At 36.5% G+C, this 23,646-nt stretch overlaps 1 protein-coding gene across 1 annotated transcript; it reads right to left on the reverse strand.

Moving 5' to 3' along the window:
• Positions 1 to 7,857: 7,857 nt before the first annotated feature.
• On the reverse strand, positions 7,858 to 22,783 carry LOC126831691 (uncharacterized). Its single transcript, XM_050562349.1, has 4 exons — positions 22,625 to 22,783; positions 10,085 to 10,185; positions 8,875 to 8,934; positions 7,858 to 8,010 (listed from the first exon to the last, which is right to left on the reverse strand). The coding sequence occupies exons 1-4, from the start codon at positions 22,736 to 22,738 to the stop codon at positions 7,896 to 7,898; spliced, it is 390 nt and encodes a 129-aa protein (XP_050418306.1). The 5' UTR covers positions 22,739 to 22,783; the 3' UTR covers positions 7,858 to 7,895.
• Positions 22,784 to 23,646: the final 863 nt, after the last annotated feature.

The raw sequence follows: 23,646 nt of genomic DNA on the forward strand, positions 1-23,646 counted from the left end.
GAGAGTGAACAACATTAATTTTAAAAGTGTGCCAATATTTGAATGGAATAACTATCTAACTATTTGTGTTATAATATTGATAGGTAGCAATAAAGTAAAAAAAAAAATTGATTAAAATATAATTTCTAAGAAACCATGAAACTATTAAATGGTCATTTGGGAAGTACCAGTTAAGTTGAATTAATTAGCATTTATATAACTGAATAATTTTTAAGGGGTTGGAGTGGATGGCCATTTATAAAAGTTTGTAGTTTAGTTTTAAAATTCATTCATGCTTGGTGCTTTATTTTTTAACCTATAAGGTTGTTTCTCCACCCCTTTATTATAATGTTTAATTAAATAATATTTCGTTTGTGTGGAAATACATCTAGATCTTTCCCTTAGTACCGATACTACATTAGCTCTAATTGTCAGATTGAGATCTTGGCTGCAGTACTGGGTGAAAACAAGATTCTACAATCACAATCAATGTTAATTTTCTTACTAAATTGGCATGTTTCATAAATATGAATTTTGTTCAATCAAAGCAGGGTTTTCCCCTAATTATGTTACTGCAAAATGTTGAAATGATGTTTAATCTCGATGAACTAGTAATACATATACACACACAAATAATAGTCCCGTCCTTATTTACCACGGTTCTAATAATGGTAGTGATGGCCAATGGGAAAACCAAGATGGTGGAAACATGTTTAAATTTATTTGTTAACAAATAAACAGGTTTAGTTGTGAATATATATATATTATGTTAACAAATGAACATGTTTAGTTGTGAATATATATATATATAAATTGTTTAATAAATGCCTGAAGAGCTACTGTCGCGGTGAAGACGTTTTATTTTGCCATCTTTAATTTCAATATATATACACACAAACATGTACATTTACAATGAAGATAACTTGAAAGTTTTACTTAAAAATGTTTTATATATAAATGTAAATTTTGAAATATTTTATACAGGTGATTTCAATAATGCTGTATGTAAATTCTGGCATTGCTATAAATTGTGTGTTTATATAAATTGCATGAATTAACAATGAATTAGATAAAGCTCTTTATGTATAGAAATAGTGAATTCTAGGGTTATAAAATAATAATATATACACATTTTATTTAGTGAGAATTTCCAAATTGATATTTTTGTTACAAATGAATTAAAGGTCACTGGAAAAGCTTCATACATTTTTTTTAAATAATGCAAGGAATTATGTCAAAATATCTTTTCCATAAGTATAACACGATCCCGAATGTCAATGTTACCTGCCACAGGTAAATTTCAGCAGGTAGATTTCCGCCGTTCTCAGGGAGTTGTCGTAACTTTCCGCAAATAAATGAGCTGTGACGTATTTCAATGAGTCGAAGGACTAAAAATATGTCATGGCTTGTTTATTGGCGGAAAGTTACGACTACTCACGGAGAACCACGGAAATCGCTAACATTGAAATTTACCTGTCTGGCTTTGATCAATTTTAATGAAAGAAAATATAGCAGGAAATACAATGGGACAGAATATTTAAATGTAAATTTCTTTTGTTTTACATTACATGGCACATAAATCTGTATTTCCTCACAGTTATTAATTACTTTCATTTGTGTCATTGGGATTAGAAATCATTTTACCAATGGATTCAGAAACCCAACTATTGTTCACAAAAGGCATTTTTTTCGTTTTGCTGATTAAAAAAAAAAAGATGCTGTGAGCTAGGGGTTGCCAAAAGTTACCCTTCTCATCCCTAATGTTCCCCCCGAAAAGTGACAATTTTAGTGTAACGAAAATTATTATTTGTTGAAAGTAAATATTGTGTAGCCCTTGAAATAATTTAGGTCCTATGTGAACACAAAGAAAATGTAAGTCCAAAACATTTCCATAGTAAATTGACTCGTTTAAGTGTGCGTACATGGCTTGCATGTGCAAAAGGGTTATACTCCTTTGCATGTCTATATATCTTATAAGTAATGACATTGGTTGTAAGCAAGTTGAATATATAGGACCAGGATGATATTTATAGCATTTACAACTTTGTTATATTTGATACGCCATGTATATAATATATAGGTACGTACATGTATGTATTAGTGCATTTTTGGTGATAATAAATAATACATACAAAAAATATACTCATTGGCTTGTCAGAACCGACAAGTAAAATACTGCCTAATTGTATAGTATAGATGGGATGAAGACGGCATGCAACACACAGTGTGCTATGAGTGAAATTTTGCCCTACTCTTATTTCAAATTCCAACTGTCAATTGTTCTTTTTCATGCACACCAATGTGTACACAAGACCTCGGTTTTTGTCCCATACGAAGGATGACACTGTTCCTTGTAGGTGCTTCCGTCCTGCACCATCGAGAAATGGAAACCATGCTAGAAAATCCAGAGAAATTTTATCGACCAACTCCGGATCAGCGAGTTTATGACTTCCCCACTGAATGGTCTAGCACATGCACTTTAGATCATGATGTATGTTATTGAGTCTGTGGTTTCGATCCTTTGCTTACATGTGACAAAGAGTAAAAGTCGCCTGTCTGACCTCATGGGTTTTCTCTGGGTTCTTCAGTTTCCTCCCACTGCTAAATGTTAGCCCTTGCAGACCTAGTGGAATACCTGGTTTGTGTTTTGGGGATATTGAACCCTATTTCTCGGCTAAATGAGTGTTAGAATCATGTAACAAGCGGTTGCCATGCAAGATACGCCCACATTTTGCAAGAGATGGACAGAGAACAAGCTCAAAAAAAGAAGTGATTTTTTCGTACAGTCAAGGGCCATAATTCAGGAAGTTATGATCCAATATGTGCGAATATTGAAAGGAACCAAGATCTTTGGGTTATAAATATGTATTTCAAGTTTCATCAAAATCGGATCAAAATTGTGACCTCTATAGGGTCCACAACCTTGATATACCATATTTTTACGCTATTTGAGAACGAACGGCGGCCATTTTGTCTGTCAATTTTGGCCGATTTTCACGAAATTCGAACTCAGTCATCCTTAGGGTGTAACGGTGATATCATAATACGTTTTTTTAAATCTGATAAAAATTATGACTTCTATAGGGTCCACAAGCTAAAAACGCGATTTTTCGTACAAACAGGGGCCATAATTCAGGAAGTTACAGTCCGATATGGGCGAATATCTAAAGGAACTGAGATCATTGGGTTATAAACTTACATTTCAAGTTTCAACAAAATCCGATAAGAATTGTGACCTCTATAGGGTCCACAAGCTAAAAACGTGATTTTTCGTACAAACAGGGGCCATAATCCATGAAGTTTCGATCCGATACATGCCAATATCGAAAGCAGCCGAGATTTTTTTGGGATAAAGCTATATTTCAAGTTTCGTCAAAATCGGACAAGAATTGTGACCTGTAGAGAGTCCACAAACAAATTGTGCACGGACGGACGGACGGACAGGGGCGACGACAATATACGTCCACTCTAAGATCTCGGTTCCTTTCGATATTGGCATGTATCGGACTGTAACTTCATGGATTATGGCCCCTGACTGTACAAAAAATCACGTTTTTAGCATGTGAACACTGTAGATGTCACAATTTTTATACTCCCACATTTTCATGTGGACGTATATTGTCGTCGCCCCTGTCCGTCCGGACATCCGTTCACAATTCTTATCTGATTTTGACGAAACTTGACATATAGGTTTATCTCCAAAAGATCTCGGCTGCTTTCGATATTGGCATGTATCGGATCGAAACTTCATGGATTATGGCCCCTGTTTGTACGAAAAATCACGTTTTTAGCTTGTGGACCCTACAGAGGTCACAATTTTTATCCGATTTTGTTGAAACTTGAAATGTAAGTTTATAACCCAAAGATCTCGGTTTCTTTCGATATTCGCGCATATTGGACCGTAACTTCCTGAATTATGGCCCCTGATTGTACGAAAAATCGCGTTTTTAGCTTGTGGACCCTATAGAGGTCATAATTTTTATCCGATTTAAAAAAACATATTATTATATCACTGTTACACCCTAAGGACAGCCGAGTACGAATTTCGTGAAAATCGGCCCAAAATTGACAGACAAAATGGCCGCCGTTCGTTCTCAAATAGCGTACAAATACGGTATATCAAGGTTGTGGACCCAATAGAGGTCACAATTTTTATCGCGCATATCGGACCGTAACTTCCTGAATTATGGCCCCTGATTGTACGAAAAATCGTGTTTTTAGCTTGTGAACCCTATAGAGGTCATAATTTTTATCAGATTTCTCCTTACAGTATAAGGAATAGGCATGCAATGTTTCAAAATGATCTGTTAAGAATTGCGGCCTGTAGATGACAAACAAATAAATACAAGAAATGGGCGTGGCTGTCCCAGGGGGTCGGGCATGCACCAAAAACAACAGGGGTCATCCTTAGGGTATAGGGAATTCATACGAAATTTTTTCAAGACGATCGATTAAGAATTGTGGCCTGTAAGCAACACACAAAAAGAAAATGGGCGTGGCTCTGCCCCTGGGGGTTGGGCATGCACCCCAAACGATAGGGATTTTCCTTAGGGTACAAAGAATAAGTATGCAAAGTTTCAAGATGATACGTTAAAAAATGCGGCCTGTAGACGACAAACAAACAAATACAAGAAATAGGCGTGGCTCTGCCCCTGGGGGTTGGGCATGCACCCCAAACAATAGGAATGTTCCTTAGGGTACAAAGAATGCAAAGTTTCAAAATGAAAAGTTAAGAATTGCGTATATAGACGACAAACAAACAAATACAAGAAATGGGCGTTGTTCTGCCCCTGGGGATCGGGCATGCACCCAAAACAAAAGGGATCATCCATAGGGTATAAGGATTTCATACAACATTTTTTCAAGACGATAGATTAAGAATTGTGGGATGTAGGAGACACACAAAAAGAAAATGGGCGTGGCTCTGTCCCTGGGGGTTGGGCATGCACCCTTAGGTACAAGTTTCATTCATTGTGATACGTTAAGAAATGCGGCCTGTAGATGACAAAGAAATACAAAAAATGGGCGTGGCTCTGCGCCTGGGAGTCGGGCATGCACCAAAATCAATAGGGATCATTCTTAGGGTATAAGGAATAAGTATGTAAAGTTTAGAGATGATCACTTTATAATTGTGACCTGTAGGCGACACACACACAAACATACACCAAGACAGACAAGGGCGACGGCAATATACGTCCACATGTCCACATTATGAACGTGGACGTATAAAAAGCTAAGCACCCCCCATGAATTTATGCAATGCATAATAACAAAGTGCTTGTTAGAAATTAGTAACTTGCTTTAATAAATATGAAGTTAATCAGCAAAAACAACAATTGGTTCAAACAATATTTTATTTCTATTACATACAGAGGGGAATCTCTCACCCGTCTTCCAGGACCGGATTCGAAATGAAGTTAGCACACATATTCCTAGCGCCAATAAAAACCTAGATATAATTATCACAAAAATAATTGTTACATTTATATTAGAAAATAACATTTTAATACATATTAATGCAAAGTATATATGTAATAGTCCCCCCCCCCCCCCCCAAAAAAAAAAAATATACTTTTACCATAAACATACTAAAATATCAACACTAGGCTAACTGAGCAAGCAGAAAAAGAGTACGTCCACGCTGCATCAAAACGCACCAAAACCAGCTTTGGTTTGTATTTCACGGAGTCAAGGGATGAATAAACCACTAGAATACAAATATTCAGAAGCCTCCTATGCTGGCTTTTTGAGATATATTACCGTAAACTTACTAAATTGTGTTAGGGTAGGCTCACTGCACACGCAATAACTTCTAAACTAGCTTTGGTGGCTCCAAGATCTTTATTTCACCAAATCGACAGATGCATCAGGTATGAACATGCCAAATTTCATTAACTTTCTATGTTGGCGTATCGAGTTTTACTACTGCAAAGTTCCTAGCACCCGGATTCGAGGCAGCGTTGAAGGGTTCAATAAACAAGGGGTACGCTCAAGCTGCATCAAAAAGCATCCAAACCAGCTTTGGTGGCAAAATGTTTTTTGTTTCGCGGAATCAAGGGATGAATAAACTACTAGAATACAAAATTTCAGAAGCGTCCTATGTTGGCTTTTCGAGATATATCACCGTAAACATACTAAAAATATGGGGAATTCGTGTTAGGGTAGGCTCACTGCGCACACAATAACTTCTAAATTAGCTTTGGTGGCTTCAAGATCTTTATTTCACCAAATCGACAGATGGATAAAGTATGAACATTAAAGTGAATGAAATTTGACATGTTCATGCCTTGTCCATCTGTCGATTTGATGAAATAAAGATTTCAAAGCCACCAAAGCTACTTTATAAGTTATTGCGTGCGCGATGAGCCTACCCTTACCAGGTGATTCCCCCATTTTTAGTATGTTTACGGTAATATATCTCTAAAAGCCAGCATAGGAGGCTTCTTGATTTTTGTATTCTAGTTGTTTATTTATCCTTTGATTCCGTGAAACAAAAAACATTTTGCCACCAAAGCTGGTTTGGGTGCTTTTTGATGCAGCTTGTGCATACACCTTGTTTATGGAACCCTCCAACGCAGCCTTGAATCCGGGTGGTAGGAACTTTGCGGTGGTATAACTTGATACGCCAACATAGAAAGTTAATGAAATTTGGCATGTTCATACCTTATGCACCTGTCGATTTGGTGAAATAAAGATCTTGATGCCACCAAAACTAGTTTAGAAGTTATTGTGTTCACAGTGAGCCTACCCTAACACAATTTAGTATGTTTTTTGTAATATATCTCAAAAAGCCAGCTTCTGAATTTTTGTATTCTAGTAATTTATTTATCCCTTGACTCCCTGAAATACAAAACATTTTGCCACCAAAGCTGGTTTTGATGCAGCGTGGACGTACTCCTTTTCTGCTTGCTCAGCTACCCTAGTGTTCGATATTTTAGTATGTTTACGGTAAAAATATTAGTAAATACGAAGATCTTAAGTGCGAATTCTGATATGTTGAAAGTGAATTCCGAAGTTTATATGTTTTCAATGTGAATTCTGGTGATTACATGTGTTTTAAAGTAATTCAATATTAATATTAATGGAAAATATAAGTAAATAGGAAGATTTTACGGGCGAATTCTGATATCTTCATTTAAGTGAATCCCGGTGATTAGTCTACTCAACAGAGGGGATTATTTATCAATATATACTCTTCAAAAAAAGTAGGGGATATTTAAATGCAAATACCTATGCAGGATGTCATATGATAAATAGTCATGGACACTTGACATGCTTTGAGAGTATGTTCACAGATGAAGAACTTATCGCCCCAACAGAACCACTGAGAAACGTCGACGGCAACGTCAACCGACAACACTGCAAGAATTGGCCGTGGCACTGCAAGAGGAGTGGGTCAGATTGCCCCAAATCGTGATTGGACGGTTGATTAGGAGCATGGCACGACGAATTGCTGAATGTCTGAGGATTGGTGGAGCAATTACTCATTATTAAGACAAAAATCAAAAACGACCATTTTCACTTTTGACGGTGTATCTCTTTGCGAGTGAAATGGGGCCATCAGATAAGTCGCCCATATGAACTGTTTATGTTCATGTATAGGCAATTGGCCTGTTATTAATATACGATGGTTACCTCTAATAAAAACAGTAGTGCATTTCCGCAGTTTTGTATTGTTTCTGAATATCCCCTACTTTTTTGGAGGAGTATATATTTAAGGTTTATGGAAACCTTGTTGAAAATCGTTGGTCTTCCCCTTTAAACACTGTGTATAAATTTAAACCCAAAGGGAAATTAACTTTGGCCTCTGAAGTAGGACGGGGGCGACGACAATATACGACCACATTTTAATGTGGGCGTAAAAAAATAAACTTCGGAATGGTTGATAAACATGTGTATTGCAATATTTAGTATTTTCAATCTAATTTTGATGTAGATTGGTACGGTTTTAATCTTATTAAAGCTGAGAATCCAAATATCATCGTACTAAACGTCCATTTTATAGTAGCGCCCAGTGATAGAGCTTTATCCCTGAAATAAATTTTTTTATCATTCAAATATATTAATGAAAGCAGATGGGGACCCTTCGGGACTAAACCTTATACATACAGGTACGCCATGCATTGCAAAAGTTTTAATTCAAATACTTTCCATGCCACATATCATTTTTGTCAGTCTAGAAAAGCTCAATTCAAAAGTAACATATTTACTCGCGTGTCTTTTGAGATTAAAATGTATTCCAGTCGGTTTTGGTCTGTTATGTTTAATATCTGGAAAAAAGTTCTATAAATCCCTTTGAAAAAAAGCATGTTTGCTCTCTCCCACATATTGTTTCTGACATATTATAGGGACCAAGTTAATATGAAGACTGTTTCTAACATGGCACATTAAAACATTATGGCAGCTCTACCAATAAAACAATACCAAGTTTGGTTTTATTTGCTGTAGGCATCAATCCCGCATGACACATTATTGAAATAAATATACATGTAGGACCGACACTCCACTTGTTTGTCGATCCCTGGGTAGGGATGATCAGTCTATTAATACAAACGTGCTCTGTTCGACTGGTCAAATAATAAATCAAGCCATTTTGACTATCGACATTAACCCAAATAGAGGAGAAAGAACCCTATTAGAATGTTATTCAATAAGGACACTAAATGATGAAATTTGTTCGTGGAACTGTCACTCTTGCGTAGTAAGAACCAGGCTTGAATGGTTTTGATGAGTCTACTTGGTCCACTAAAGATTTTGCATTTGGGACATTCTGGTTGTCCTGTGATGTGACCACACAAATGAGGAAAGGAATATAAGGGCAATTTGAGGTACTTACTCACAGACCAGATTAATTTGAGGTTTGTCTGACAAGTGAGAGTAATTTGAGGAACTTACTGACAAAGTTTGCTGGCATATAAGGCCTCCCCACAATGACACAATACTGTGAAAATACATCTGTAATAATTAAAGGAAGAGAAAACATGAAATAAACAGAAGAAAAATATTCACAATCAAGGGATTGTTAACAGAAAAAACAAATTGTATGGGTTTAAAATCAATGTCATACCTCTAGATATGGACCGGAAGAGTAGGGAGGAGGTGTGGGGAATGATGGAAGTTAGAAATGCTTTGTTTAATTGCCTAAATTCAACATCTATTGTTTATTCTGAAATTCTTTATGCTAATAATTATGGCAAATTATTTCTTCTTTGGATGAAGATTTTGAAGTTTATGATAATTATAATATTTTCAAAGATATCACTAAAATTAAAAGCCATTGATTTATTCCATCCTTGTAGTGTGTTTGGCGATTATTGAATTATTGAGACCTAAATCTAAATGGGAGATAACATCTCCTACTGTCTGTTTTAACCCTTTCAGTCTCCATCATATCTGAGAATCCATTCTCACAGTGTAAGTTATACCCAATCTAGACAGTAAATTCCAACACTGCACAAAAGGTCCTTATATGATAAATTGAGGAGAACTTATATAGAAAAAAAGAAAATGACTGTATACAGTCTAAAATGCATTTCACCCAAACAACATATTGTCATATTATGACATGGTTTCAGACAACTTTATTGTTCTCCCTTAACCAACTAAACCTAAGAGTGATTTCAATTGTTAATTTGTTGACAAAATCAATAGAATCAGAAATTGCTATATCAATCTTCTGTGATAATTCAACAGTTTGAATTTTCTGGTAGGTAAGGGAATTTCATTTGTTTATATCAGACCCCATTCCAACACCTCTTGTGATTCAATTTGCTGACATGCTTCTTCCTACAATATGGGGCCATGGTAGTTCAGTGAGTAAGGCGCTAGCTCACTATCCAATAGGTCCGGGGTTCAATCCAAATGTTGGCTGAGAATGTTCCTGGGATTTTCCAGTATGGTTTCCCCTGGTCAGTGCTTCAGGACAGAGAGTCTGGCAAAGACTGTCTACTTTTTAGGATGGTGCCAAAAACCGAGGTACTGTATACTTGCTGGCATGCATGTAAAAGAACCCTTGACAGCTGGAATTTGACATGAGTAGAGGGTCCACAAGATAAAAACACGATTTAATAAATACTGCATACTGGTACCACACCTACATACTTACAGAAAATTGCAAGCCAATGGATGGGTTTTACCCATATATCTTCCAACTGTAGCCACAGGACCTAATATGGGTGGTATTCTATCAGGCGATATTGTTGATATCTATAAATAAAAAGAAAAGTTACCAGGTAACAAAATATATGCTCACAGCAATTAAAAAGCAGTTGCCATGCAAAATATTTTCTTATCCAGTGAATCGCAAATGATTAAAATATTGTGTGATGGCAAATGGGGTGTCAGGTGGGAACACATAGTCAATTCCTACAAGGGGAAATGGTTACAGATAAAAATTATTGTGTTGTGAATAATTATGACTGGAAGTATCAGTCTGATTTTCATGGAAATCGAACTCATCCAGTTTATGACCAATTAGTTTCATAAACTAGACAACTGATGTTAAACTAAACGGTAGCACAAACTGGGAGTTATTTGATGAATCTTGATGGTATTTAATACTTTCTGCATGGCAGTCTATTAACTGAATATGTGTATTAGATTATAGATGGTAATCTCAGTTTCTTTACTTTTTTCATCAAATCTGAATGATACCCGGTCCCTAGTGTCTAATTATGGTGTAAATATGAAAGTTTTTTTAAAATCAAATTTAGATACACCCACAGCAGCTAAATTGTCCAAGCGGGGCAAGCTGGGTGAAGTTTCAGAAAGATCCTATGGTTAGATTCTGAGATATAAGTTTGGCAGGAAAAACACACATTGGTACGTACGTCAGGTCACGCCTTGTCACGTCAACAATCAAGTTATACCATAAATTATTGAGTATAGTAAACATTCAATACCTATTAAAGTGGAATAAACCTGTCATTTTGAACTCTTAATAAAACCCGAAGTTATACTTCAAGATCGATCTTTTGATATTAATTGTTAGTAGATCTCAAGGTAATCATATATACAAAGGTCAAGGAACATTTAAAGGTTACATCACCAGATAGAGGATAAAAAGTCGAACAAACTTCAAAGTGAAACGGGAAGTAAACAAAGTGGATATTCAAAAACCGGCTGTCTAACAACTGTTGCCAATTGGAATAGGTTCAAAATGAAAAAGGTTTTGTAAATCGGAATCAAAATGGCGACTGTATATCGATTTGAAGTTTTTATTCTAAAATTCAATATGGCAGCCAAAGGGTTCAAAATGTTATAGAATAAATTCTCAGAAAATGAAAGATAATATTGGCGGCTAACACCAATTCATAGAATTGTTCTCAAATGGCTTAGTTGGTGTTTAGTCAATCAACACTATTTTATTTAATATCAGTGACAGAATGAAGGGTTATTTCACAATAGCAACAGGTTAAAAACTCATTATAAACTTATATTTCAAGTTTCATCAAAATCAAAAGAAAATTGTGACCTCTAGAGGGTCCACATTATTCATATACCTTATTTTTACGTTATTTGAGTAAGAGGGGCGGCCATTTTGTCTGTCAGTTTTGGTCCGATTTTTACGAAATTCGAATTCAACCATCCTCAGGGTGTAACGGTGATATATTCAAACGGTTTTTGAAATCGGATAAAAATTATGACTGCTATAGGGTCCACAAGCTAAAAACATGATTTTTCGTACAATTGAGGCCATAATTCAGGAAGTTACTATCTGATATGCGCGAATATCGAAAGGAACCAAGATCTTTGGGTTATAAACTTAAATTTCAAGTTTCAACAAAATCGGATAAGAATTGTGACCTGTAGAGTGTCCACAAACAATTCTGGACGCCCGGACGGACAGGGGCGAAGACAATATAATATGTCCACATGAAAATGTGGACGTATAAAAACGTAATTGATTGAATGTAAATCAGTTTATACACATTCATATTACATTATTATATGCATTGCGACCCATTTGTGTCAATTTCTAGGTCCCAAATATTAGCGGTTTAGCTTATTTAAGGTTCCAAAGAATAGAGCCTGACTCCCTTTAAAGGCATATTCCTGAAGCAATGCCCCGAATAATCCCTCTCTAGCGTTTGCTGTACTGAGACTGAAATCTTGGGTTTTTGACCGTCCAAACAAATCTCGCCTCAAGGGAAATTTCATGACTGACCTCTTAATAAAATCTCAGTGTTTGTCATTAGGCCTACTGATTCTAGTAAAATTGTACGCAATTATCAATACTCGCATCGGTAAATTGTGCTGTCGCTTAAGTTCGCTATGAACGAAAATCATTTGACTCAAATCTTCAATATAAGCCTCTGATATAAATTCTGTAAGCTTGTCTGTTTGTACTAACAATAATTACTACCTAGTTTGTTGAAACACAATATGCTACATGTATGGGGTTTTCCCTAAATCCAGGACAGTTGATTAAATGTATTAAAAGATGTTGGAAATATTGTATGTCTGCTGTGTGGTCCGACAGATGATAAACAGATTCCACGTGTGGTGATTATACTATGTTTATGTTTGTAGCTATTTTGAATATGCACTGGTTAATTGGGCATAATAAACTTTGTGTGTTATGATGTAATGTTGACGCGATTGTTAACCAGTCATAATTTGGAGTATAAATTTGCTGTGAGTCTGGCCGTGCTAATATCAATGAACAAAGTGTTAATTTTAAATACAAATTTTTAATTTTTTAATTTAAACAACTGCGGAATACGATTAATTCATATCCAAATACAAATGAGGTGTCATTTATGGGATTTGATAATATTAAAAAAATAAGTCATGCATGAACTCATTGATGCAAGCAACACTTCCTTTGAGCGATAATTCGACACAAAAAGGTAAATAAAAATGCAGTAAATACTTTTTGACTTATACTATCACAATTATCCTTACGTGGTAAATCGTAATACTATAGACTATTGCGCTTCATTTGCAAGAACTGTCACATCTTTTAATATCAACATTATTCATATGGACCATTCTGTAAATTGATGAAAACAAAACTGTCAAAATCTAAGCTGCCGTTGTCAAGTGTTGGTAAATGTTAGCAAAAAGGCTTGTTTCTAAATTTTGGATAGATTATTATTCATTTATGTTAGAATAATAATCATTTTGAGGGTCTGATATAGAATTTGTTACCTAGATATAATCTTTGAGGGGCAAATTCATTTCTATGGAGTACTATTTGAAACACATCATATTTTCCAATCAATCATTCAGCTGGACCTTTCCACATTCAATAGTGGACTATTAGTGTACAATCTAAGATTAAACAATGTGTTGAGTGTGAATAAATATTGAATAATATTTATAACAAATTATTTTACTGTAAAACTGTAAAAATGTTCAATGTTTAATTGTCAGTGCATCTTTATGCTTTCTGGCACAACATTTCAAGGGGTGAATTAAGAAGTAATACAAATGATAAAAATGTGTATTCATTATCATTATAAACATTGCTCAAAACCAAAAGCAGTTTCAAGGAAATTGTGATGCAGTATTTACAATTTTCCATACAGACCCGAAACATTTAATCCAAATGATGTTTATGATGGTACTCCATACAAAAAGTCTGAGAGTAGTCCCTTGAAAAAAATGGAGGATATTTGAAAAATAAAAGTTTAATTATATGAACGTGGTGTGCTAAAACAAAGATAGTTTTCAAAATTTGAAGTTTTGATGGATGTAGTGTATATATACTGAGCGCCATGGAAAACACATCACTTTTTTTCCCAAATATTTTATTACTAGGTGGTTTTGTATGTATAATATTATGCAATACTATGAACTATTGTTTCACACAATGCTCCCAAACGCAAAAAATATCGGCCCGTGTGCACAAAAAATAATTGCACGAAATGCACATGAAAAACCCAATATTCACGTGCAGCATTGTGTGTGAGCCCTTCAAAAGCATGTTTTTAACTTAATGTGCAGTACATGAACTGTGAGACGTCAATCTGTCATAATTTGTTGTTGGACGTGTGAAGGAATCGAGCTAGAGATGCCGAGACTTACTGAAAATCAACGGAATGAAGCCATGGGGATGTCCCGGGCTGGCATGTCTACATGTGCTATTGCCAGACACTTCAATTGTCATCAGTCCACTATTGTAAGGTTGGTGGAACGTGTTCGAGTTACTGGATCAACACGTGACGGTCAACGTCCTGGTCCACAACGCGTTACAACCCAGGCTCAAGACAGCTACATCCGGGTCACTCATCTGCTTGACAGATTCCGCCCAGCGACTCGAACAGGTGCAGCAGTCGCCGGGAGACAAGGACCAGTAAGTGCCAACAGCGTAAAACGTCGTCTAAGAGAAGTAGGACTCCGTGCACGACGACCTTATGTTGGAGCTATCCTCAGGGATCATCACCGTCAGCGGCGTTTGATACAGGCTCAAGGACACCAGACATGGAGAAGAGTAGACTGGCAAAGGGTGCTCTTCAGTGATGAGAGTCGCTTTCATCTTTATCACGCTGATGGCCGTCAACGTGTGTGGAGACGTCTTGGGGAACGTCTTGCAGACTGCTGCATCTTCAAAACAAATCGATGGGGTGGGGGAAGTGTAATGGTGTGGGGAGGCTTCACATTTCATCACCGGACCGCCCTACACATTTGCAAGGGTCGCGTTAATGCTGTAGCCTACCGTGATGATGTCTTGCAACCCATATTTGTTCCGATGTTTCGAGCGCACCCACAACTTCAGCACTTCCAACAGGATAATGCACGTCTCCATACCGCCCGTTTTAGTATGGACTACCTGGCTGCTAACAACATCAATGTCTTGGACTGGCCAGCCATGTCTCCGGACATGGCACCGATAGAACATGTCTGGGATGAGATTGGACGCTGTTTGTATCGGAGACCACAGATGCACACCATTTCTGCTTTAGAAGCTGCTCTTGTCCAAGAATGGAACAATTTGCCCCAGGCCTTCTTTCAAACATTGGTTAATTCCATGCGACGTCGCTGCACAGCGTGCGTAAGAGCCCGTGGAGGGCACACGCGCGACTGACATCTGTGTCGTACTTTTGACCCCTCTGACTTTGTACCGTTCATTACAGATTAAACATCCATAAATGTACAAATGTGTTGTTATTGATGTGTTCCCATTTGAATCTTGTTCACAATAAGAAGCAAAAGAAATAAGATATGTTTACAGGATCATTTTGTTATATGAAAAACTAAGTGATGCGTTTTCCAGTATATTAAGTTTTCAGTATATTAAGGTATCTCTGTGAGACTTTGTGATTTGTCATGTTGAGTTGTTTACCCTGTAACTGCGCAGTGCTGAATGGTATATTTGCTTCATATTTTCCAAAGTTACAAATTCCAAAGTCATTATTTTTTATTTTGATCCATTTTTTATTGTTCAGTATCATCTCAAGCACGTCTAGACACAAAAAAAAGGCACTAAAGGTGTTGTGAATGATTTTTTGAGGACCCCCCCATTTCAGGTGTTGTGACAATTTTTGTCACTTTACCTTGCCCTTAATATTGAATTACTTAAAAACACCGAAAATCCCTGAAATTCACTTTGAAAACATATAAACATCGGAATTCAACACTAATCTTATTAAGACTTTGCACACTTATTCCTTGTGCAAATAATATGTTTGTTGTGTAATAATGGAGGTACAAGCGGAAAGAAAAAAAACTATTCATAGCAAACGAGAAGGTTTCCCCGCCCTAGAACAGTTCTTAAAATAAATTAGGACGTCGCACACACTGTTCACGTCATCCCCTGTAAACAATCGTGGCCATGTCCAGCAGCAGTTTCATACTGGATCATTGGCATCCATCTATATATGACGTCAGAAGAAATTCCCTCTAAGATATGATTATCCTGGGGTACCATCTATCACGACTGGAATGTGGCCGAATTTCATTTTTTGATGGTTGAAGACTACCATTTTTGGGCGCTTTGTCATTGAGCTACATGTACCGCGGCTAGTTATATTCGTAAAGAACAGCTGCTTAACAAAAATGACGAAAATTGTTATTATTATTATTATTTATGGTCAGTGATGTAAGAAGCTTGCTTGGTGTTCAGTAAGTCATGTTAGTGTCTTGGTATTCGAGTCTCAATAGTAAACATCATGGCCGCACAATTAGTTGTGTGTGTCTGAATCATTGAGTAGTAAAAGTTGTGTCAAATCAAAAGTTTTTGACCGATTAGTCTGAAATTTGGTGTGAGATCATAGTTAACAACCTGAAACACCACGGCTAGTACTAGATGTACGAAAGTGCATTAGCGCCCATTTTTGAATGTATAAAATGATTTAAAGAAAATATAGACTATCTCTTTATTACATACATGTATTATCAAATATTATGGCATAAACTACACGACATATTAGTCTGTAATAATATATAAATATACCATACCACCATTATAATTAAACACTTAGGTTTAATTTCACATGCCAACTTGTGAATGGCAATTTTTGCATCAAGAATAAGTGAATCTTGAAATTACAAATAGATCGTTCACATTCTTTCCTCTCCTCTTTGGGAATTAATTCCCTTAAAACATTACAAACCATTTACTCCTGAAATGCATTTAAACCTCAGCTAAACAGTTTCCTGTTCACAGATGCGTTCTTTATATCTCAATACAAAAAAATTCAAAAATATCGGATAAAATAAAGAGATGATAATGTAGCTTCATGGGCCCTTAACAGTTTTAATGCATATCATAGAATACACAGGATTATTTTGTACCTTGCTGGTCTATTAAACAATTTCAATTTCATGGAAAATGAAATGAAATGGGGTTTAACGTCCTACTGTTCTGTTCCGAACTGGGCTAATGAAGACGGACATACGCCATACAGTGTGCTATGAGGGAAATTTTGCTCGGACAGCGGCACTCTGGCCTACTCTTATATCGAATTCCAACTCTCAAGTGATCTTTTACGTGCATGCCATGTCGCCAATACGTCCCATCCGAACGACTAGACAGCTGTCCTTGTCAATTTCATGGAACCATATGCTATAAAACAAGGGACCATATTGTAGCTTATGGTCTCTTTCAAAGTTTTGATTACTTGGGACCATATCCTATGCCTGTTCTAATGCATGAGACCCTACCATGCCCTAAAACAGGAGACCATATTGTTTTAACTTAGTGGACGGTTTGAAAGTTTTAATTGCATGAGACCACATCGTATAATACAGAAGACTATTTTGTAAGTTGGTGGTCCCTTTATCATTTTATTACATAGGACCTTATCGTATAATACGCAGGACTATGTAGAACCTTGGAGGTCTACTTAACAGTTTCAATTTCACGAGACCCAACAGTATGATACACAAGATAGGGTACGACATTATCTCCTGCATTAAAAATGTTAAAGGGACCACCAAGGTACGATGTGGTCTCGTACATTAGAATTGATAAAGAGACCATCGGGATAGTTAAAGAGACCATCAAGATAGGGTACAACATTGTACCATGCTTTGAAAATATTAAACGGACCACATAGGTACGATGTGCTGTCGTAAATTAGAATTGATAAAGAGACCACCAAGACAGTGTCTAATGCATTAAAAATTAGTGACTCTGCACACCATCAGCAAATTTCAAGTATCTACAATCATGGGAAGTACAAAGTGTACAGAAGCGCATTAGGAATTAAATATATGGTCTCATATATTAAAACTGTTGAAGAGACCATCACGGTGCTATATTATGGTCTCATGCATCAAAAGTATGGCGGGGTATCAGGTGCAGAAATGAGTTCATAATTAATGACCCTGAACACCCTCAGCAAAGTTCAAGTCTCTACGATCACGGGAAGTACTAGGTGTACGAAAGTGCATCAGGAATTAAATATGCTCTCATATATTAAAACTGTTGAAGAGACCACCATCAAAAGTTATTGACTGTTTTGTCTGAAATTTGGCGCCAGTTCATAATTAGCGACCCTGAACACCCTCAGCAAATTTCAAGTCTCTACGATCACGGGAAGTACAAAGTGTATGAAAGTGCATTAGCAATTAAATGTATGGTCTCATGTATTAAAACTATGAAAGAGACCTCCAAGGTGCTATATGATGGTCTCATGTATTAAAATTGTTAAAGAGACCATTGAGGTATACGACATGGTGGCATGCATTAAAAATAGTATAGAGATCACCATCGAATTATGGAAGCCTATAACTACCATTCATAATTTATACTTTTCGACTCTTCAGAATGCGAAAGTCGAAAAGTCGAAAAGTAAAGTTACGACAAAATGTGAGGCGACAACACGCTATACAAGCCAAAATCAACACGAAAATAGGAAATTAAGAAATAACACACGGCGATAATAGCGCCCCTCGTTTTTTCCTAATTTCTTATTTTCGACTTGCATTTTGGCTGGTATACCGTCTTGTCGACTTTGTCATATTTTTGTATTTATTGATGTCAGTAAGAAGGCACCAACACGCATACCAAGCCAAAATGCAACTCGGAAAGTAGAAATTAGGAAATTAACACACTGCGCAATTACCGACTTATCATTTTGGCTTGCTGTCGTACTGTCGACTTTTCGACTTTCACCTCGGAAGTTGTTGTAGTCTAAATTTTCCAGGTCGCATTTAAATACATGCAATTTGCGTTAAGATAAAGTCTAGTATTGAAGGCGAATTAGCGACCTATGATTTTGGCTTGCTGTCGTGCTGTCGACTTTTCACCTCGGAAGTTGATGTAGTCTCTACACCTGGAACACCCTCAGGTGTACGAAAGCGCATTGAAGTCAACATTTACTTTTACGTCATAATTGTTGTATTTTAGAACTTGTTGTGGACGTATGCAAAGAATCTCGTTTGAAGGTAAATAATGAACAAAAATTTCAAAATACTTTTGAAATGATATTTTACAAGATTTTTGGTGTCAAAAATTCACTTATAACCTCTACTTTCGATCTACTGGGGGGATTATTGATAAATCTTTTGAGCATGCACTAACAGAATTTCTAAGAAAACTCATTGTTTTTGGCATTTCCATGGATACTAGACAAACCAAAAATTGTCCAGTCGCTGTTTTGGACTTGCAGTTAGCATTGTTCATGCCAAATTTGATGAAAATCCTTGCAGGCATAACTGAGAAAATTCGACTTTTGTTGTCTTCAATTCAACACCCTTTATTATCATGCTTTTGGGCCAAGTTTGGAACCTAGATGGTAAATAAAATTGGTATTCTTTTTGTGATTTATATGTAGTTTATACCCCCAAATAACGAAAAAATGTCATATCTTATCCACAAAAATTACAGTGCTAGCTTTAAAATTTGCATTTTAGACTGCTCCACTCCCTTAAACTATTGGAATTCGCATTTAATCACTGAAATTCACATTGAAAACATATAAACACTGGAATTCACTTTCAAAATATCGGAAATCGCACTTGCATTAATATTAATACTAGAATGTATCTGTTGTAAGAAATTAAAAGAAATAATAAAAAAAACCCCGATATTTCCAGATGGTCCACTCGGTAAAGACAATATGATTAGAATGCAGCAGTATTCCATGTAAAATGTCAAACCAAATATTTCTTGAATGTGGAGCAAATCGTTCTTAGTGTAGATGAGCTAAGTATATTCGAAAATTAACTCGGTAATAATAATCCAATCAAATAAAGTCTCATACTGCTTACTCCTTAAATCAACACCTGATGTGTTGACGTGTTCAGTATTTATTCTAATAATTAATCTGCAGTGGATATGAAGTTCAGATTTATTTTCAACCTGTTTGTTGACATGGCCCATTTGTTGATTGTCTCTATCAGACAGGAAATTACCACACTACACACAAAATAAAGACGGCAGCGCCTGTATGTGGGCTACTCCCGGGCATAAAATGATATAAATGGTTCGATCGCATTTACCTATACACATCACTTGCAATTATTTCTATCATCATTGTCTTTAATATCTTTATCAATAGTCATGGCTACTTGTAGAAAGATTAAATACTCTAGTAGGTCCTTATTGGCCTTGCGGTGTGTGCAGGCGAGATTGTGAAAAGATTAAAAGTATCTTGTGGTGTAAGGTTTCATTGTGATTGTGAAAATTTGACTAAAGTTGGAGTTTACATTTTTTCGCCAATATTCCTCTATTCTCTTTACTTGCTCGTCCTATTATTTTGGTGGTACATCAAGTGATACATATTGTTATTCATCTGATATTAGATTGTCCAAGGTCATGCTACCAATTGTTGTAGATGTATCTTATACCTTGGTGTTTAAGTGCTTTGCGCCTTTGGCGCCCGCAACATTCGGCTTCTCCTCCTGTGCCCCCCACCCCCTATCCAAGATTTCTGGATGCGCCCTTGCATTGTAGAGTCAATGCAGGGTAAATTAGACTATTAGACCGGAGGCTCAGTGCAGAGGGGCGGGGTGTTTGTGTGTGTCCATTCTCAATGTGAATTCCAGTGATTTATTATTAATGCAAAATATTATAAATAGGAAGCGCAGTGGACGCTTACGGCTAGCTCCCGGATCCATTCACTTTTTTTTTAATTGTCTTTATGTTTGTGTTTTCCTGAGTATGATGTCCTGTCCGTGTAGGGGAGACCGGGGCACATTGAACCAATTTTTTCACATACATGGTTGTCCTCCTTCCATATCAAATGTTTTTATTAGAAGATCTCTTTACTTTATTGTATTGTTTGAAGACATATCATAGTTGCTATTGTGTATCAGATTCAATTCAATTAATTTTTAACTTTTTTTAAAAAACACATTTTAATCCACTTGACCGTAATTGTTCAATGTACCCTGCTGTACAAAATAGTCGGGGCAGGTTTAACCACATAATGGGGCACATTGAACAGTGGTAAAAATTCCATGTTAAACATAGATCTGAATTTGGATCATAAACCTAGTCACTTGTTTCGTAGTGATCTAATGAATCTGCAAACAATCAATGTTTAGTTAAGAACAAAATATCCACAGATTTGACATCCGTGCAACGATCGATACAAGCAGGAGTCTGGATTCCCTAGGCTCCTACAAATCGCCGTAAATTGCACTTAAGTTGGCAGTTTGGTGGGATAGTGGGATCCCAGTCAACTTTTGCAGTGAATCAAACCAACATTTTCCAATATTCTGTCTAAATTTGGACAGCCTGATTTGCTGACAAGCGACTCTTAGTCAGGGAGACCCATTGCGCCCCTGTATGTCACAGCCAAGTTTCGAACACTGCTCCCATGAAGTTTTAATTCCTTTTATATGACAGGCCTACAGAGTTGGATCAATTGATATTCTAATATTGTTTTTATTTTCAAAGATATTACAAATTATCAAATGATATATAAACTATAATGCACTGGGGTACAATGAACCAGTGGTTCAACGTACCCCATTGACAGTGGTTCAATTCAATCTGCCACATCACAGTTTAATGATCAAAATTTAAAAAAATTCAAAATGGATCAAGCCCTTATTTATCTGGATTGACAGTGGTTCAATCTGCCCCATCACAGTTTCATGATCAAAATTTTAAAAAAAATTCAATATACCCTCAATGGATAAAAGCCCCTGTTTATCTGGATTGTAGATTAGACATATATGAACTGATTTTAAGTACAATAATTCCCTAGACTAAACAGTTAACAAGTATGGAAAATGATAAGTGGAAGTAGTGCATTTTCACTTTTAAGAGCTCTTTTGAAAAACTCATTGCCTAAAAAATAATTGACAGCATGTTGCTACCGCTTACTGACGGGGAAATAGGTCTAAGAAGTTATCTCACTTCAGTGTAGTCTTGGGTTGCCTAGTATTATTTTTAAGGATATATCCATGGTGGTTCAATGTACCCATATGTTCAATGTGCCCCGGTCTCCCCTATTTCATTTGTTTTTGTGTAAATTTTGTGTGGTGCAGTCCCCCTGCACTTACTATTAAGTGTGAATTCCGATATTTTGAAAGTGAATTCCGGTGTTTTTAAAGGACCTAAGTCCGTAACTCAAAATCCTCCAAAATCTTCGACATCGAAAACACGAATTATTGGTCAATTTAAATCAACATTGATGATGTAAACTTACCGGGAAAAGATGAGCTTCTGATATCCGATATTTAAGATAAAATAATTTTTTTAACATTGGTACACGAATCGTGTACCATAATGCGCTTCAGTCCCAGTTGTATTGAGAGGGACGAGGCTAGACACATTGCACCAAATCAAATGGAGTTATGTAGACTAGAATAACTAGACGCTAGAAATTTGCACTCGATTGAGATTGCTGACTTATTTCGCCGAACATAACTGATTTGAAATTGGAGTAAAAACGGAAACCATTAAATGTAAATCAGTTTATATACATTCATATACAGTATGCGTTGCGACCCACTTTTGTGAATTTCTAGGTCCGAAATGTTAGCGATTTAGCTCCTTTAAGTACTGGTAATTCATTATTAACATTAATGCAAAATATATGTAAATAGGAAGGCCTTGGGGGCGAATTCTGATATTTTAAAAGCGAATTCCGGTGTTTACATGTTTATAAGTGAATTCCGGTGATAAGTCTACCCGTTAAGAAAGTGCACTCGCGCCCCTAGTCTGTGTATTACTCTGTTTTTCTATGTGAAAGCAGACATTAAATCGAATAGAAAAACACCAAGAAGACATGATACTTGCCACTAACAACCAAAGACCGAAGGATATTATAATCATCCATAGAGGATGTGGTAGGACGAAATAATCGTCAAAATGTTGAAGTCGTGCTCCTCCAACTCTCGCTTTCGGAGCCATTTTAACCTTTGGCGCACTCTGCAACTTCCGTTCGTTTCTATATATAACTCTATACTCTATGGTTCGATGCGAACTCATGATCAGACGATTAGAATGTTTTTATACGCCCACATGGAAATGTGGTCGTATATTGACGTCGCCCCCGTCAGTCCGTCCGTCCGTCCGTCCGTCCATCGTCCACAATTTCTTGTGAACACTCTACAGACTAGGCCTACATTTATCAACCGATTGTTTTGAAATTGATATATGTTGTTTGCATTAGTGAGATGAAGAAGTCTATTTAATTTCAATGACTTCCGTTAATTTCTGGGGGGTTGGATGGCTGAATGGTTAGCGTGAGCGCGCTGTATCATAAAGTCTGTCATTGAGTCGACTGGCGTGGTTTCGAATCCCCAGTTGTACGTGGCAAGGAGTAGGGTCGCCTGTCCAACCTCGTGGGTTTTCTCCGGGGCCTCCGGTTTCCTCCCACTGCTAAAGACCCCTACGCGCAAGCGAATTATTGAAATAAAATTAAACCATATGTTAGTCCCGAAATGACCTAGTTTGTGTCGAGTGGACGTTAAACCCCATTTCTCTCTCCCTCCGTTAATTTCTTCTGGAGTTATGGCCCTTGTTTCACTTTGTTGCACCTTGTGAACGCTCTAAGTCTAACGACCAAAGTTATCAACCGATCTGTATATGAAATTTATAAGCATCATTAATTAGTAAAACAAAGAAACCTATTGAAATTCAGCAATTTCTGTTAATTACATCTAGAGTTATGGCCCTTGTTTCACTTTGTTGAATCTTGTGAACGCTCTAGCTAATGACAAAAGTTATCAACCGATCTGTATGAAATTGATATGCATCATTTAAATTAGTGAAATGAAGAAGCCTATTGAATTTCAGCAATTTCCGTTAATTTCTTC

This window comes from Patella vulgata, chromosome 1, assembly GCF_932274485.2.
Source record: "Patella vulgata chromosome 1, xgPatVulg1.2, whole genome shotgun sequence".
NCBI lineage: Eukaryota > Metazoa > Mollusca > Gastropoda > Patellidae > Patella > Patella vulgata.

What these genes read in the sequence shown, in the direction of transcription:
- LOC126831691 (XM_050562349.1), bottom strand. Translation starts at nt 22,738, where the DNA reads ATGGCTCCGAAAGCGAGAGTTGGAGGAGCACGACTTCAACATTTTGAC. An exon ending in TCGGTCTTTGGTTGTTAGTG is followed by an intron (nt 10,186 to 22,624) that starts GCAAGTATCATG and finishes TTTTATTTATAG; the next exon opens with ATATCAACAATATCGCCTGA. An exon ending in TATGCCAGCAAACTTTGTCA is followed by an intron (nt 8,011 to 8,874) that starts GTAAGTTCCTCA and finishes AATTTATTTCAG; the next exon opens with GGATAAAGCTCTATCACTGG.